A 17,990-nucleotide genomic window follows, 5' to 3' on the forward strand; every position below is an offset into this window, starting at 1 on the left:
TGATACTTTGTTTTGTTTGTCCATATTGAGAGAAGCAGTGCATGATCTATTAGATGTCTTCAAACAATGTGGGTCAGATTCTCAAATACTTAAGAAACTGGAAATGTTATACATGTGGATCAGCTACAGCAAAGGATTTATTAGGTGGATTGGACATTTATATATGTTTTTAGTATAGATATGAGTAGTGGTAAGAAGACATGAAGCAGAATATGTTGATGTTATTTGATGTGTAGGTGTGTGTAGGTGTAAAGTTTATCATTATGTCAATGATGATGACATACCATAACACCTTGATTGGATTGTGGGGCCTACTAATTGAGGTAGAGGTTATGGTTGGGGGCAATAAATAAATAAATTAATTAATTAATATCAAAAGATTACTACTAACAATATGAATGCAGGAATTGGTAGCCAACCAAAAAAAGTATAACCCATGGTACAAATCAGTGTCCATATTATTAATGTAATATTATCATATATTAATGAAAATTTAAACCATATAAAGATATACATTTAGATTATAAAACTCTAAACCAACTGTTTAATGATTGCCCCATGTCTTTATACTCTGCCCCTGGTAACAGATGACGCGTCACCAAGCGTAACCAATCAGAAATTCGGTTTTTAAAAGAATCCAGTCAGACTACAATTTGGTTAATCAGGGTTGGGAGATGTGAGAGTGGGTTTTCCCCCGCCTGTTACTTTCAGTTCCTTGTGTCTCTGCTCAGCCTTAAAGGTTAAACAATCACAGAGCTCTGTCATTTATATTTGTGAAACAGCTTGCAACTAGACCTGAGATAAGGTATACTTTCTGTGTGTGTGTGTGTGTGTGTGTGTGTGTGTGTGTGTGTGGTTTGTGTCAGCTGCATCCTGTTTTGTGTTGAAACACCTTTGTGGATGTGATTGTGTGTGTTCACAGGTTTGTGTGAAGATGTCCGATCCTGAGGTCCAAAACCAGCCTCTCCTGGCACCCCCCAACCCGCAGCCCGACATCAATGCTCAGGGGTAAGGAAATATCAGTGTACTTAATTTTGAAAAATGTACCCCCTTCAGCATTAACCATCAACTGTAAATTAGTTTTTGAAATTTATTTGATGTGGATGTTGGGTATTATGTGCATGTTTTTCTGTGTGTGTGTGTGTGTGTGTGTGTGTGTGAGAGAGAGAGAAAATAATTTCCTGTGGGATGTAATGTTGCTTTGTCTTGGGTTGTTTTATTGGGACCAAACAAACAGTGATAATACATGTTTTAACCCATTTATTACTAACTATGTATACTTGAATTTTCAGGTAACCATTTTGTAAATCACAGTGCTCTTCTTCAGATCATTTAATGTATATTTTCTATCCTCTAATCAGCCATTTGCATCCATTCATCTCCACTAAAATCAATCAGCAGACACACGAAAATTGGTTGGTTTGTGAAATTCATGACACTGAATAAATAGGCAGACTTATGTAATCTGTCGGCACTTACCAAACATTACCAGACAACAACGATTGAACAAATATCAATCTGTATCAAGTCTTTGTTTATTTTCATATTGTACAGAAATTTATGGAAACCAGTTGTTGTGTGAAAAGCAAGAAATGCATCCAAAAACATAAAGTATACATGGAGTTGTGATTGTATGTCTTCATTATTCTTCTTCATTATTTTATTATTTATTTCATGTACTTGAGTTTGTTTTGATGAATAAATGCCCCTTTATTAGAAAGAAATCCACATCAACGCATTAAAAAACAAGACGATTGTAGTGTCAGTTCATGCCTGAATGAACACGTCATTTAGCTGAGATTTAAACCTGATATTTACAGCAGTGGGAATTTCCAAAAAAGACCTTGGTAAAAGCTGAAAAAGGGAAAAGGCAGTTAAGAAAAAATCGCAAACTCTCACTAAAGTGTCTGCTTGGCAACAGCTGATTTTATTGCTTGGTTGGTGGTGACATACAGTAAATAAATACCATGGCTGAGGTTCCTGTTTCATCGAACTGCTGGGATTCTCAGTCTCTGTCATGTTCCTCATACTTTGCATTGTTCTCTGCTGCTCCCTCACTTTCTATCTCTTCTTCTCTCACTCAAGGATTTAGATGTGTCCTACTTGTCAGTGGCAGTGAACTATTGTCTGTAGGGGATGGGCGACATGGCTTTAAGATAATATGATATTTCAGAGTATTTATTCTTAACGATATGACAAGTTAGTGAAAAAAAAATTGTAATTCAAGAATGTAGGACTGCCGAAAAATAAGTGATATAATTTCACGTCAGCCTTAGAGTTTGCCTTTAAATATTCAGTAAAAACTACACAAACATGAACTCTCATTTCTTTAGTCTACCACAAATTACACATTTAAACAGCTCCCAAATACAAAATATGTCCCCTGGGATCTATTTATATAAATCAACAGATGATTTCCTTCTTTTAGTAAAATCCCAAGTAGCAGAGTTTGTTTTTTTCCCATCTGGACATTTATGCTCTGCCATTTCTCCTCTAATCATCACGCTGTAACCTGCGACAGGCTGTTATGATACCACAACTATCACACGTTCACATACAGTATATGGATTTTTTTTGTTGAGCTATGAGCGTCACATAGGTTTACATTACCAAAGGTTTATGACAAAATCACTTAATGATACTGACTCCTGCCTGCGCACGGCGAGAGAGGAGAGGGAGAGAAGCTGTGCTGCTGCCAGAGGAGCCGCTGAATGAGTTCCCTCTGAGCGGTAACTCGCTAAAAGAGTCTGAGAAGTCCGGGGCTGTTCATAAAACATTCAGGATGCCACAGTTTATTCCACACTACTGAAGCTGCTTCTTGTTTTTGGAGCCACCGCGGAGTCTGTAATAATTTTGCTTTCAGCTTTGCTTGTTGTTGCCATGGGTAACAGTATGATGTCACATGTCAACAAGTCGAAATATCACGAGTATCACAATATGATTATATGTCATATTTAAAACTTATTCTTCATGTCTCTAAGTGTTTAACTGTGCTCTGGTTCCATTTTTATATGTGCATTTCCTACAAATTAAGTTTCTCCTCTTCTTCTCTACCTCCACTCCCCTCACCTCCTCCTTCCTTCTTCCTCTTCTTGCCTCCCAGCGGCCGCTCCACCCGGGCCTATAAGGTGGCAGGTATAACCCTGCTGGCCTGTATCCTGATTGTCGGCCAGGCGACCATCGCCTACTTCCTCCTCAGCCAGAGGGGCGACATCAAATCTCTGAAGGAGCAGAACAACAACCTGAAGTCCCAGCTGACCAAGGGAAGATCTGGTGAGGAGGCTGGAGGGATTTATTGTACGCTGTTGGAATTTAGCAGAATGTCCATCTTGAGAGCAGCTAAATAATATAATGAAATGATAAAAAGTGAGCTGTAATATTGCTCATTAGATTGATGATGAATTAATGAATTTCTTCCTTTTATTTTCTAAAATTAAAAGCTAATTAAATCTTATAAGGTTATGACAGTGATCTGACGGAACTGGTCAAGCTGCATTGTAGGCAACTGGTCGTATGCTTAAAATTCAAACTAGACACGATCCATGGTTCTGTCTCTGCTGGAGTGAAGCTTTCATTTTCTCAGTCTGTTTTTTCTCCCTCTCACACACACGGTTCTCTTTCTATCTACAGTTGCTGTGCCCGCAAGGATGCACATGCCCATGAACGCCTTGCCTGAGCTGATGGATGTCTCTCTGGACGGGGTAAAAACAATAGTTCAATACCAGACTTTTGAAGCTGATAGTAATATCAGTATTAGAGTTTCAGAAATCCTCTAATGATATATTGACTTTCTGGCATAATTATATATAAAACACTCTTTATCTATTGCATTTCTTGTTGCAAACATGCTGATACTGGATAAGATAATATCCCATACAAAAGTCAAGGTGTAGTTACAGTAAAGGTACAGGTATATTCAGAATTTAATGATATGATTAAAAAAACACAGTAACACTCATGTTTCCGTCTTGTTCCTCTTGTGAAATGAATTTTAAGATGTGATTTCCATCTTTCTCTCTGTTCTTATTTCCCTGATTGTATTGCAGGATGATTCCACCCGAGCCCCAGGCCCTGGTACGTTATGTATACACTTACTGTATCCATATATGTTTACACTGTGTGTGCACAATGTATGAATTAATAATCAAGGCATTTCAATTTGTGATTATAATTACACGTGACTCCTCTCTTCTCCCAGTCCCTCGGCAGGCCACTGACTGCGAGCTGGAGGCAGCTGGCGTGAAGCCTGTGCCTGTCCCAGGTTTCACCCCCACCTGTGACGAGCGAGGCAACTACAAGGCCCAGCAGTGCTTTAACCAGCAATGCTGGTGTGTGAACCCAGAGAACGGGCTGGAGGTCCCTGGATCCTTGAAAGAAGGACAGGCCAACTGCGGTCGCGTGCTGGTGAGACAAGGTCAGTAGTCGTCAAATTGAGAGATTATGTGCAGTTTAATCCACTGTTTTCATGCTTTTAGGTAATGCGTGTAGTAGATTAATCAAAAAGCGGTCATTGTCTCCCATCAGTAAATCATTATAGGAGCTTGACTTCATGGAAAATAAGATGAATTTCACCACAGCACAAACTTTTTTCACGAAACAACACACACTTTGTTACAGTTTTGCTTCTCATATTGCACATTATAAATTTAATGTTGTGTATTAATGTTATTGTCTTTGTAGGTGGCATGAGCAAACTGTTGCCTCTGCCTGGTCTTGATGCCTGATCCTGTGGTGAGTACACCTTTCCGATTCCTTACGCGTGTATGTAGTCAGTATCTGTGATCTACTGTATTTAGGATGTGATTATACCCACTATACTTTGAAAGCAGTTTAATACAGTCCAATTAAAAAGTGATTTTTTTCAAATTTTCAATATTTTGGTACTTTTAAAAGGGGATCTATTTAAAGGGAAACTGCTTTCTGTTGATGCAAACACTTTGAATCAACTGTATTTCATCATCCTGTTTTCTCTTTCTTCTGTAATTAAAGCTGATGAAATCTCCAGATGCCAGCGTCAGTTCATCTCCAAATCCTGACAAGTTACATCTCTCATCGACTTCTAATCACCATCGCATTTGTAGTACTTAATAAGCTAATGGGGTTTTACATACTGCTGATAATTTACCAATTATAACCATTTACCTGCTTACTATCATCTGCAGCTAATATCGTATGCACAGAGGTGACTTTTGCTATTGATTACATGACATCGTTTTTTAGTTTTTAAATGGCTGGTAAAACTTAAGGATTTTAAATGCTTGTTTTATTCAGATTTTGTCCCATGTTGGTTTGATGAAAAATAACATATATACTTTGTGGGGAAGTTTGTAAAGCGCTGTAAATTGGAAATGTAACAGCATGAACTAAGAGGCCAGATGGCGATTACTAATTAATATATTTTTGTAAAGAGTATTTGGCGAAATGTAAATGACCTCTCCACTGCCTCTTTAATTTATTTTAGGTGTGCTCACTTGAATCTGGAATGTTTGGCTAAAGTTGATTGGATTAAACTGTAATTAAAAATACTGACACACATTTTGGCACAATCAGGAACCAGGAATAATCCACATTTGAGACAACTGCAAACTGTATTTTCCACATTTATTCGAACGACCCAAATAAAATTCTCAAAAGACAAGTGTCTGTAGTTTTCTTTCACAAAATCACAACTGGATTTGAAACTGAGTGAAAACTCACGACAACAAGACAGATGAGCCAGTGAAATAAAGCACCATCAGATGACCCGTTGTTTTCTGTATTCCACGGCATGTCAAGTATTTAAAGAAAAGTTCTACTTAATAAGGAAGAGTAAACATGCAAAATCATAATAGACAGGACGTAAAGAAACTGACAGCATGCAATACAAATACAGCAACACAATGATTGTCAATAGGCACGAGTTGTTTGTGGGTTCCAGTTACCAAACATACACTTAACATAGTTTTCTAAAACACTTTACAGTCAGAGTTAAAATGACAAAATGGGCACAATCTCAATCTGACTTAAAATATGGCTTTTTTAAAAATACCTGTCTCAGGCTTGACTATGTATATATGCATTGTGCGTTCATTTCAACAGCAGCAACACAGTACCTGGGGTCATGTGAAAGCCATCTTTATAATCAAGTGAGCTACCGTTGAAGTGTTTATCTCTAAATTAGGTTCTCAGATTACTGTCCTGCAGCAACAGCATTGTTTCTTGAAATAATAGACATTTATTCATCTTTCAGTTCAAATCTCAATTCCCCAAAAGAAAAAAAAAAATCACCTTTCAGTACGTACGACTCATCCACACATGACACAAACACCAAATTCCAACAAGTAAACATATCACTGATTTTCTTTTACAGGCTCTGATATTTCTTGGACACACAAAAAAAACTACATTGATTGTTGAGAGATAAAGTAACAGCTTCAAACCCCTAAAAGTCACACAAGTGCAAAAGATCTCCTAGTTTCCAGCATATGAAATAGACAGCCAAACCTCACCAGGAAAGGCTATTGCACACATGGCATGAGATAATATCAACTCCAGAGCAGAGTAGGCACTCTTAATATATTATTCTATATATATTAATATATTATTATTCTTATATTTTATAAACAATACTTTAACACACATTTTCCAGTTTTGTTAAAACCCCAACTTAAACTATATCTTTACAAAAGAATGTCACTTTGGTGTGCGTTTTGTTTGTTTTGGTAGTCTACATTACTATTTTAAGCTGTGTGAATATATTTAGAAATATTACGTATTTTTCTGGAAACACTTCTTATTTTTGAATGGAGTGCATAATTGCTGGAGTCACAATTACTTTTCATACACCTCCACAGAAACATGAACTATTATTTCAAAATAATGTTTTACCAGATGAAAAATTGACCTTTATCCACATGTAGAGATGTGTTATGCTTGTAAAGAGGCATCATACAACCCCACACCACAGACTTTGCTCTGACAACCAACAGGTTTTACATTGAAGAGCACCATGAGATGTGAGGTGAGACCATTTTTACATGCTCTATCACCCCCTGAGCAAAAAAGCAAAATGACCGAAGGCTGCTAAAATTGACTTCTGACCACTAAAGGGCAGAAGACAACAGAGAGAACACATTTCTAAAACTCACATGCCTACAGTCCCAGGGATCAAGGGCCACCCTTGTAAACCACCACCAATAAAGGGGCATTCATTCTCCTCTTAGAGAATCTCAACACTCTATCTGAGCAGCAAAATAGATGAGATGTGTGTCTCTGTTGTGAACTGTTTTCCAACACAGCTGACCTGCACATGTGAATATTGGCCAGTTTCATTATATATCAACAAACACAAGCATGTTGTGGTTTCAGGCAGGATAGGGTTGAAGTTGGAAATCAATTGTAGCAACTACATAATATTTAAAATATAATGTTAACATTTTCATTCTATCTGTTCTACTTTATTTATTCATTTATCTATTAATTTCTTGTTCTGTGCTATGTAAATAAGTTAGAGTTACTATATTGAAAAGAAATACAGGGTCTCCTGTCTTTAAATTAAGTGAATTGTATTCTTTCCACATGTTGCTAATATGCTTTATTTATTACAAAATGTATATGTCAGTCACCCATTCCCCATACTCTTGTGGCAAGAGCTCAGATGATCGACTGAATCAAAACAAATATGAAAAGAATCACCTTAATCCATGAGCTGACTTGCTACTTTAGAATTTTCCTATTTACTCATCTATGTTAAAGGTGAAAATAACTATGAAGCATTTTTGACTTTTGAAATACGCATCTGTTCCCGTATGTAGCTGTAGTGGCACCTTCTGCCTGTAGTCTCTCTCCCTCCTCTCTCCTCTTTTTACGTTTCTTCCTTTCTTCTCATTTGCGTCCTCCTCTCAGGTTCCGCATGTAGTCTTTGATGGTGTTCTCAATGTTGGGAACGGCGTAATTTTGTGCCGCATAGATTCCCGTACACGTTCCTACTGCAACACCCATCAACGCTGAGGAGCGTAGCCTCGCAACAATGTACCCGGCCAGAAAACCTTTCAGGAAAGGAGAAGCCAGCAGACTGCCTCCCTGAGGAGGAAAGGAGATGAGATATTAAACCTGGTAACAGTAGTCTGACTCTCTCTTTATGTTTACATCTGCATCCTAGCAGTTTATATTTTCATAACTGTCTGGCCTGTGAGCAAAAATTCAACGCAGAGTAACCTGAACATGTATATATTTGTGCGTGTGTGAGCCTTACTGGAGGAACGCCAGCCTGTATCTCATCCTCCATCCGTTTCTGAATGTCTTCCAACTGGTCCTTCAGCTCCACCAGGTCCTTGAGCTGCCCCAGGGGTCCCTATATACACATGGAGACAAACAAAAAACAGGTTGCTGTAGCTGACAAGGGACTCCTAAATAAAACACATCTCAAAATTGTGAAATATTTTGTATTATGTACTATGAAAATAAAGACAGACAAAACCTTAAAATATAAATGTAAACTGTCTTTGCTGGTAATTCTCATTTCTCAGAGAACTGTAAACCAAGTAACAAACAATTTACATTACCGGACCCTTTCAACAATAACTAAACTTACTTTTAGAGCAACTTCATATTCAGCCATGCCTTATTTTCCACTAAGGAATGAATTATTAATGTTGGTGTTAGTGATAATAAAAATGTTATGACATTAGAAAGCATGATGTTTCTACGGACTGATAAAGATGGGTGATCATTAATTCACTATTCTTATCTGTTGTGTTAGCTAAGAGGTAATAAATCCACTTACACCATCATTATACGTTAGAGTATTTCTAATACAGCCAGCTAGGCTGACGTTACAACCTTAGTTGACTTCTCTGGATTTTTGTTGCGATTAGTACTGTTATTTTACACTCTAAAACAGTCAAATTAGATTAGGCACTGTAGGTCATGCTTTCCTCGTCTGCAAACCGGTTGTCTTAAGCATTAAAGTAAACACACGTTAGTTTTTCTCAGTTGGAGACTAACTTTTCAAAGTTCTCACTAAGTTAGCAAACGTTAGCTAGCTAACTGATAGATAAATAAGCTAAATTACGATCAGTTCATTCGTTCTTAGTTATAATTAACATCGTATTATAGCACTGAACATATGTCTTAAAAACCCCCACTACAAAAGCTTAATTTTATAGTTGGCCAGTTAAGATAGCTAGCGTTAGCCACTAGCTACTTGACACTCAGGTTAACGCTAACTAAGCTAAGCTAACCACCACTAGTTTACTACGTCACGTTACGATAGCCTACAACCTGTGGCTAGCGTTAAATGATGACTGTTGAATGACTGTACGTTAGGCGGGTCGTTATGACAATACTGTAACGCCAAATATCTACAGAGTAAAGTTAGCGGAGAAGGTTGAAAACTCCGACCTTGTCATCTGCCATAGTTTCTCTGTTGATGTGTCTCTTCTTCTTCTACGCTCGTTTTCCTCTACTTCTTCTGTGGCGTTTTATGGCAGTTGGCATCTATAAGCGTGACATTACCGCCACCTACAGGATTTTATCAGTTTTGCAGTGTCAACCCAAAGTGATCCCATTCATGCCATTTTCCCCTCAACTTCTTCTTTTTTCGTTTTACTTGTGCTTCGTTTTGGGGGGTTTACAGCAGTTGACATCCTTTACTCGTCCATGCATTTTTCCTCAGTTGACTTGACCACTGTAACAGTGTCTTTCAAAACGCTGCTGCTTGAGTTCTCACTAAGACCAAGTGGATCACATCACTCCAGTGCTGAGGTCTTTACACTGGCTTCCTGTCTGTCAGAGAACCTATTTCAGAATACTGTTGGTTTATAAAGCACTGCATGGTTTAGGGCCCAAATACATTTCTGATCTTCTGCTACACTATGAACCATCCAGGCCTCTCAGGTCCTCTGGGACAGCTCTGCTTTGTGTCCCCAGAGTCGAGACTAAACACAGGAAGGCAGTGTTACGTTTTATGCACCTCAAATGTGGAACCAACTCGCAGGAAACTGCAACTCTTAGTTCTCTCTTCTTAGTTCTCTGTCTTTGTCATTTTTTTGCTCATTTTTATTTTTTTATTCTCCAGCTATTTAAGTTTTTAATTGCATTTAAATGTCCCTTTATAATGTGTTTCTTTTGCACTTTATCTTGCTGCTTTTGATGTTTAATGTAGAGCACTTTGAACTGCCTTGTTGCTGAAATATGACTGTATAAATGAACTTGCCTGCTTACGGTCTCATTCTGGCTTTAACTGTCTCATATTACCCAGTGTAAAAAAAACTTAATATCCATTTTCTCCCCTCTACCGTGTCCCCTAGTCTCTGTAGCCCTGTAACCATAGCGCCTCTTTCCCCTTCATACTTCCTGCATGAAATCCTGACACAGTGCACTCTTCTTTTCCAATGACCAGTTGTTTATTTCTCTGTGACAAAATTTATACTATTCAAGTTGCCAACTCTTAACCTCCTCATAAACACTTGTGCTTTTGTGTTGGTTCCACGTATTCTTACCCTCACTTACTTAATTTTGCACTTCATGTGAGCCTAAGTGTCTCACAATCCCAACACTGTCGCCACTTTTTGCTCATCTGCCTCAAATCGATGCTTTTCAACTCAAATTTTGAAGGTTTAATATTCTGTTAAATCTGTAAGTAGCTTCAGGGAAAATTCTATGAGAGAACAAACTACAAGTAACTGTTTTAAATATGACAACTTTATTAACTCTAAATGTAAATATCTTGTTTATCAAATCTATAGAATGGAAAAAAAAAATCAAGAATTAGAAAACAACTTCATGTATTTGAAGGAAGCTGGTAAAAAAATGGGTGAGGTATTCAACACATAGTATTTCTAATGACAACCACCAAATAGAGAAAACATACCTCAAAGCACATTTGCACAGTGTCACATCATTTTGAAGAAACAAGTCGACTCGAAACCGAAGCAAAACAGTACACACACTTTTCAGATTAAACGTGCCCCAAGTGAGGAGAGGTGTGTGTGGAGCCAACACTCGAAGCCCTCCCACTCTTTAGCGGTCCAATCAAATGTGAAGATTCTATTAAAATCCCTCTTACATCTGTACATCGCTCAAATATTCACTTTCATTGGGAAATGTGTCGCAGTACAGAAGCTAAAGACGCTCTGACTAGTGTTTCATTGGGAGTTTAGCATCATGGTTCCTCTCCTGTATGAATGACCATGTCTCCTCAGTATTTATTTCAGGAAATACCTTTTCCCACACTCAAAGCACTGAAACTGCTGCTCACCAGTACTGCATCTTACATCACTTATTATTTTGCAGTGAAGGTCTCTAGTCTCTTTCCAATCATTACTTTCATTCAGCCTCAAATACCATGATTAATTGATCATTTTACCTCAGTTACGATTAATGAATGTTTATTTTGTTTTTTGCCCCCAGAGTTCACCAACAAGGATTTATAATGCTAACTATTAGAGCTGGGATATTTTCTCTCAGGAAAGAGAGCATGTCCTATCTTTGTGATTTAAAAATACTTGAAGGAAACAGATTATTCTCATGAATCTTTTTCATATTGTGCAGTCTGTGTAAATGCTTGTGTTACTGAGAGCTGCTTTGTTGAGGCGCTTGTTGCTAGGCGCCTGTCATTACATCTCTTTCATTGTGTCTGGTGAAAATGTGTCCAAACAACGAACACTGTATTTCTCTTCGGTAAAAGCTGCTCAACTAGATCGGTTGGCTCTGTGTTTGAGTTTCCAGGTCACTGATTGGACGGGGCAGAGTCACATGACTACACATTTAGTCGTACATTTTTAATAGGACAGGACATGAACACACACAGTGGGAAAACTATCACAAGAATAAAAAACAAAAAAAAAAACAAAAAAAACAAAAAAAAACAACTGAATGACAGACATGGGCAAGATTCTGAAGGTCTGTTAGAGCGATTCATTTTCAATTAATTGCCCAGCCCTGGACAGTTATATGACCTTTCTCACTCAACGATTAACTGTATGGTTTCTCTCCTTGGTGCAGGGGTGTCCAAACTCTTTGGAACGGGGGCCATATTAGATAATGTGCAAACACCAGGGGGCCAGCTGCTTCTTGCATCTTGTGTTACTGGAAAAAAAAAATCATATACTCATGAGAAATCCAACTGTTTCCTGCTTCAGTGAAAAGGGATTCAACTTGCCAAGGCTCCTAAAACCATTGCTGTCGACTTTATACTTCTACCTAGAGTGAAACCGTTTGTCTACTTCTTTACCATCTGTTTGTGAAAAGACATTGTTCCCTCCTGCAAAGTACCTATTTGGTGCATGTTAATGAACTGTATGACAGTGCTGCCATTGTGAAAAATGCAAAGCGAGCTTGCTTCATTAGCCAATATTGAGTGGCAGGCCACATATTTTGAAAAACTAGTCGGAGGCCTTTTAAAATTGGTCTGGAAATATGACACTGGCTACCTGTCACTCAGAGAACTGATTTCAAAATCTTGCTGCTTGTGTATAAATCACTCTGTGGCTGAGTGCCAAAATATTGTTCTGACATGTTTGTGACAAATTAACCTTCTATGACCCTGAGGACATCTGGGGCTGGCCTACTGACCGTCCAAAGAGTCAGAACAAAACATCGTGACGCAGCAATTTGTCATCATGCAGCAAAAACCTGGAATAACCTCCTAGATGATGGCGGACATGCTCCGTCTCTGAGCTAAAAATCTTTTTTACACTGCCTACTCCACCCTGTAACGACTGCAACCTTATTTCAAAACTCAGTTTCAAATCATTTTAAATAATCTTTTTATCTTTGAACCTGGCAATTTTTTAAAATTTTAAATCATTTACTAATTGATAGTACACATATTTTATTGCTCTGTAAAGCACTTTGAATTGCCCTTGTGCATTAAATGTGCGATACAAATAAAGCAGCCTTGCAGGCCACGATTGGCCCCCAGGCCAGACATTGGACATCCCCGCCTTAGTGAGTGTTCTTGAGCCCATTCTAACCTTTTTTTAACCAACCTCAGAGCAGCAGGTGTTACATCTTGAATCACTTACGGGGATTTTTCCAGAGAATTTAAATCTGACTGAGCTTTACTTGTCTCCTTCTGATCACCATCATCCCCGTCTTCACTCTTGTGAGTCTCAGGGTCACAAGAGTCTCCTAACTTGTCATTAGTAGTATTTGGTTCTGGATGTCTATCTGTGTCTAAAGTCCTGACTGGTTCTGGTCCTACACAGTCCCTTCTCTCAGTTTTTATTTCCATTATTTTTATTACCATCTGTTTTTCCCCAGTTTCAGTCTGATGACGCCGTGCGGGCGGATTAACACATCGATGTCTCCTGAGGTCGAGTAACCGAGAGAATCTTTGGTCACAATAATTGCAGATGAATCTTTTTTCTCCTTTGTGGATATTCATGTGTCTGGTCAGATTCCCTAGGGTGATATAACTTTTCCCACACTCACAGCAGATAAATGGTTTCTCATCCATAACACTGACAGGGACTTTATCATTTTTCGAAGGGTTTAAGCCTGTGCGAGAGTTTCTGGTCTCCCTCCAATAATCCTCACTGTCATCAGTCTCCGGTTCGGAACAGTCTTCAGGCTTGAAATCAGAATCTGATTCTGGATGTTTATCTGGCTTTGAGTTCCTGTCAGGTTCAAATTCTTCATGGTACTCTTCTTCAGTGCATGTTTCCGTCTCTTCAGCTGAGCTGTTGACTGGAGGCTCTACCTCACTGTTCTTTTCAGCTTGAGTTCCATGAATCTGTGAGGACAGACGCCCAGCGCACTCATCATCAATGTCTTCAGTTTCAGGTTCAGGGGAGTCCCCAGCCTTGTCTTGTCTGGAAGCGTTCTCTTCAGTTTGGATTCTCATGTGTTCATATAAATTTCCAACCACTGTAACAATTTTCTCACAAGCTGTGCAGCTGAATGGTTTCTCTTTGGTGTGGATTTTCAAGTGTGTTTTACTCACTGTAAAAGACATCTTACACACTGGGCATGTAAAAGGTTTCTCTGTGTGGTTTCTCACGTGTTCTATTAAAGAAAGACTTCGAGCAAAAGTTTTCGGACAGTATGAGCAGCCGAATGGTTTAATTCCCGAGTGGATTCTCATGTGTTTCTGTAACTTTGCATTCACTGAAAATTTTTTCGTACAGATCGAACAGCTGAAAAGTTTCTCTCCTACGTGGATTTTCATGTGTCTCACTAGACTTGCAGTCCCTCTAAAAGATTCCTCACAAACACTGCATGTGTAAGATTTCTCTACAGTGTGGACTTTCATGTGTCTATCTAAGTGAGCACGCCCCGGAAAAGATTTCTTACAGACTGAGCAGCTCCACGTTTTTTTTTCCCCTGTATGAGCTCTCATGTGACTCACCAGGTGTGCCTTCAATCTAAAGGTTTTCTCACACTCAGGGCAGCTCAGTGGTTTCTTGCAATTCTTAGATTTAGTATCACTTTCAGAGGCTTGAGAACTTGAGTCATCATCAGTATCTGACTGTAAATATCTATCTGGATTTGAGTCGTTGGCTGCATCAGGTCCTCCATAGTCCTCTCCATCAGCTTCTGTTGCCATCTGTTCAATTTGTCTTTGATGAAGCTGTGAGTAGTGAGGGTTCTCTTCCACATCTTCGCTCTCCACAGGGACAGAAATGAATGGGAACCTAGTGACATCAGCCTCCTCCAGCCCTTGAAGCCACTCCCCCTCCTGATTGATACAGAGTTCCTCCTGTTCCTCTTTAACGTGTGGGGCTTCCTGGTCGAGACTGGAGCTCCACTCCTGTTGCTCAAAGGGAACCTCTTCTTTACCCACCAACAGCACCTGGATGTCTGCAGGAAACAGTAAACACACACAGAGATGTTTCAAAGATGATGTTGTCCATTCACATCATAGCTCAAAAACTTCTTATTGAAATTCTACAGATCACTTCACACGGTTCACTCAGCCGTGTCAGGTCTCTGTACAGCATCTTTGTGTGACTGCAATATGCTGTTAGACAGGCCTGGACTGTGGTGTGATGTGAGTGTGATATCTATGGTCATTCTCATATTAGCTGTACAGTATCTGCATTACATGCTTTCTAATTCCACAGACATTTAGTGCAAGTCAAATGAAACAGCTCGTGGCAAACTGAATTAACACTACTTGTAGCTAACAGGGAAAGCTGAGGCTGGTTTTAAGGAGCAAAACAGTGGTGTGTGGAAAGCCGACAAGGTCATTTAACATCTTCTTTCCCTGTTATTCAGTGTTTCAATATAGTTTTATATCACAAACTGGTGTTTATAAAAGCTGTTGCAAACGCTGGCTGTGAAAGCCGCTCTATGCACCTACATGTGTGCCTGAACACCATCTTGTACGGTGACTACAACCCAAGTGTGCATCTGTGTCCACCAGGAAGGCAGGAAGCAAAAAAGGTCGGCTTTTTTACATTTTTCATCAACTTTTTTCCTCACTTTATTGAATTCAAATTGTTCACATCTGTTACTAATACTGAAAAAATGAAAATAATTCAAATTTGGAAATGAAATAATCTAAATAAATAATTTAAAATAACATAATGTGCCTCATAATGTTCATAATTCTTGGGGGTCATACAGATTAAAAAAATTATTGCTTTTAATATGCCTCAAGGATTTTCAAAAGACAGCCAATTCATTTTTAAATGCCTCAAAAGGTGATTTACATTTGTGTGAATATTTTGCCAGCAGAATTAAATTGTTCACAAGATATTCAGTATATCAGTATTAGTGGCAGTCATGTTGTTAGTTGTACTGTTTGTCATTTAAAGATTATTTTTTGGGGCTTTTTATTGCTTTATTGGCAGCACAGCTTAAGGATGTGTTGTACTATGTAATATAGTGGAAATGATCTAATTCAGTAAAATCTATGCAACATTTAACATTATGTAATGTAAACTTTTAGGCCTCTGTATTATGTGCCACGAAGCAGAAAGAATGTGAAGTAACCTTGCATTTTGTGTCTTGTCAGGATGTCACAAACATGCCTAACATGTTGTACTTGATGTCCGAGGACATGACTCGATAAGATGGCCCAAACTGTTCTGTCACCCCCTCTGATGATGCTAGTTTAAGATAATGGGAACTGACCCCCCTCCCTGACCTCAGCCATTGACAGTGAGTAGATGGACTCAACAAAAAATGAGAATGAGTTCAGTGAAAAGAGCAAGCCCTGGACAACTGCTGAGGTCAGGGAGGAGGTGTGAGCCCACCAGTAAAACCAAAGAAGAAGACTGCGCTTCATTAGTTGTTCAATGTGCCCTTTTTAATTTCCCCTCTTGCAGTTGCCTTTGGGGAATCCCTGCCGCCATAATAGGTGCTGTTTCATTGTCTGAAAAACTGAGCTGAGCTGGGTGAGATCTACCCTCACGATGGTCACTCCAGAGGTATATATCACCCACGATGCATTGCAGCTATGCATTTGATGCAGGCAAATACAGAACGTACAGAGCACCACCCAGTGTTACAAAATAAATATGCACTCCCCTTACACAACTTTTCCTCATCTATATATCTGCCAGAAATATCATATTTGTACAGATTTTTAAGTGATTTATATTTCTACTTTGTTTCAACCGAAATATTTAAATGCACGTGACTGTGCTCGTGTGTTCCCTGTGTTGTGTACTGCCCTGATCGCTCTGTTTTGAAGTTTGTATAATGATTTTAAGTTGCTTTTGAAAGTGTTGCCCCACAGTACTTCCACCCAGTAAGTCAAATATGGTAGTACATGCGATGCATATAGTATATGCAGTGATTTATAGACCAGTATCATTATTTGCAGATGTCTTCACCTCACTGAAAGGAGTCTGCAGGTATTTCTAGTGATTTGTAAAAAGCAGAAGGGGCTGAGGGTTAGTGAATGAGGGGAAGTCGAACTATGAATGGAACCTTGCCTTAACTTTACATCTAAGGGAGGAATATAGACTCCTACTGACTAAGCACGAAGCTAATGGCACAGCGTGGCTTTTGAACGTTGAAACACCGTTAACAAAGGACAAACCTTCTCTGTGTAACCGAAGCTGAGGGTTGTAAACAGCGTCCAGTAGTTTCCGTTGTCGCATGCTCTCCATCTGTGATCGACAAAGTTCCTCCTCGTACTCTGCTATTGTTCTTTCAAACAGCCCAAATATCTCCTCGGCAGCTGCAATAAGTCGCTGCTGCACCACCGCCCTCAGCATTTGGGCTTTAGTCATTTTCACACACAGAAACAGAAACTTTTTTCCACGCTAGCTACGTTAAAAACAAAGCTCTGGCTGGCGCTGTGTCGCTAACTGCCGTCCGCGTCAGTTTCCGGCTAGCATGCTAAGCTAACTTCCGTAGCTTTGTCGGCTGTCGGGAGATAATGGAGGTCATTTAAGATAAAAATGGTCGGCAGCAAAAATTAATTCAGAAAGGTTTAACCAGAGATACAGATGCTCTGATAAATCTGTGTTGCTGGACTGGCGTGAGCTCGCTCGTCACGATCCTTCTTCTTCTTCTTCTTCTTCTTCTTCTTCTTCTTCCCTTCAAAAGCGGTTTTGGCGGATTTCAACACCAGCTTTCAGGATCATACCGCCACCTGCCGACCGGAGTCCGTATGTTAAACAGGATCTACTTAACATTATCCTCCTGAGACATTCTATTTTGGGTTTGCTGCTGCACCCTAGACTCCATTCTGCTTTTGTGCCATCGAGTGTCAGCAAAGCACATACAAATACACTAATATATGAAAATACAAAATGGCAGCCATCTCTGCCAAGTCACTCTGCAGCTGATCCTGACACAAATGTGGACAATGTACAAAACCTGAACAGCTTTTATGGGTGAAACTAATTTAGCCTACTTGTGCTTAATAATGTTTGTAGTTCAATATCACATACAAATTTGACCAATTTAACAACAGTAACAAGCTAAGACACTGTTAATAAGGAAGTATTTGAGGACATTGAGACCTTATTACCATCACGTCTGTGGACAGTGGGGCTATATTATTGCAGCATTTCACACAGGCCAGTTAGGAGTGACAGACCGTTCCT

General features: G+C 39.1%; 3 protein-coding genes across 3 annotated transcripts; 1 reads left to right on the forward strand and 2 right to left on the reverse strand.

Moving 5' to 3' along the window:
• Window positions 1–669: 669 nt before the first annotated feature.
• cd74b (CD74 molecule, major histocompatibility complex, class II invariant chain b) lies at window positions 670–5,638 on the forward strand. Its single transcript, XM_033613648.2, has 8 exons — window positions 670–805; window positions 923–1,008; window positions 3,104–3,273; window positions 3,631–3,701; window positions 4,047–4,074; window positions 4,199–4,414; window positions 4,681–4,731; window positions 4,990–5,638. Exons 2-7 carry the CDS (start codon window positions 935–937, stop codon window positions 4,722–4,724), a joined length of 603 nt encoding a protein of 200 aa, XP_033469539.1. The 5' UTR covers window positions 670–805; window positions 923–934; the 3' UTR covers window positions 4,725–4,731; window positions 4,990–5,638.
• LOC117248506 (SLC35A4 upstream open reading frame protein-like) lies at window positions 5,585–9,476 on the reverse strand. The gene is made up of 3 exons (XM_033613650.2): window positions 9,382–9,476; window positions 8,234–8,332; window positions 5,585–8,061 (listed from the first exon to the last, which is right to left on the reverse strand). The coding sequence occupies exons 1-3, from the start codon at window positions 9,394–9,396 to the stop codon at window positions 7,864–7,866; spliced, it is 312 nt and encodes a 103-aa protein (XP_033469541.1). The 5' UTR covers window positions 9,397–9,476; the 3' UTR covers window positions 5,585–7,863.
• Window positions 9,477–10,665: 1,189 nt separating this feature from the next.
• On the reverse strand, window positions 10,666–17,470 carry LOC117247885 (uncharacterized). Its single transcript, XM_033612492.2, has 2 exons — window positions 16,976–17,470; window positions 10,666–14,784 (listed from the first exon to the last, which is right to left on the reverse strand). Exons 1-2 carry the CDS (start codon window positions 17,166–17,168, stop codon window positions 13,004–13,006), a joined length of 1,974 nt encoding a protein of 657 aa, XP_033468383.1. The 5' UTR covers window positions 17,169–17,470; the 3' UTR covers window positions 10,666–13,003.
• Between the last annotated feature and the right edge of the window lie 520 nt (window positions 17,471–17,990).

Source organism: Epinephelus lanceolatus, chromosome 17 (assembly GCF_041903045.1).
Source record: "Epinephelus lanceolatus isolate andai-2023 chromosome 17, ASM4190304v1, whole genome shotgun sequence".
Lineage (NCBI taxonomy): Eukaryota > Metazoa > Chordata > Actinopteri > Perciformes > Serranidae > Epinephelus > Epinephelus lanceolatus.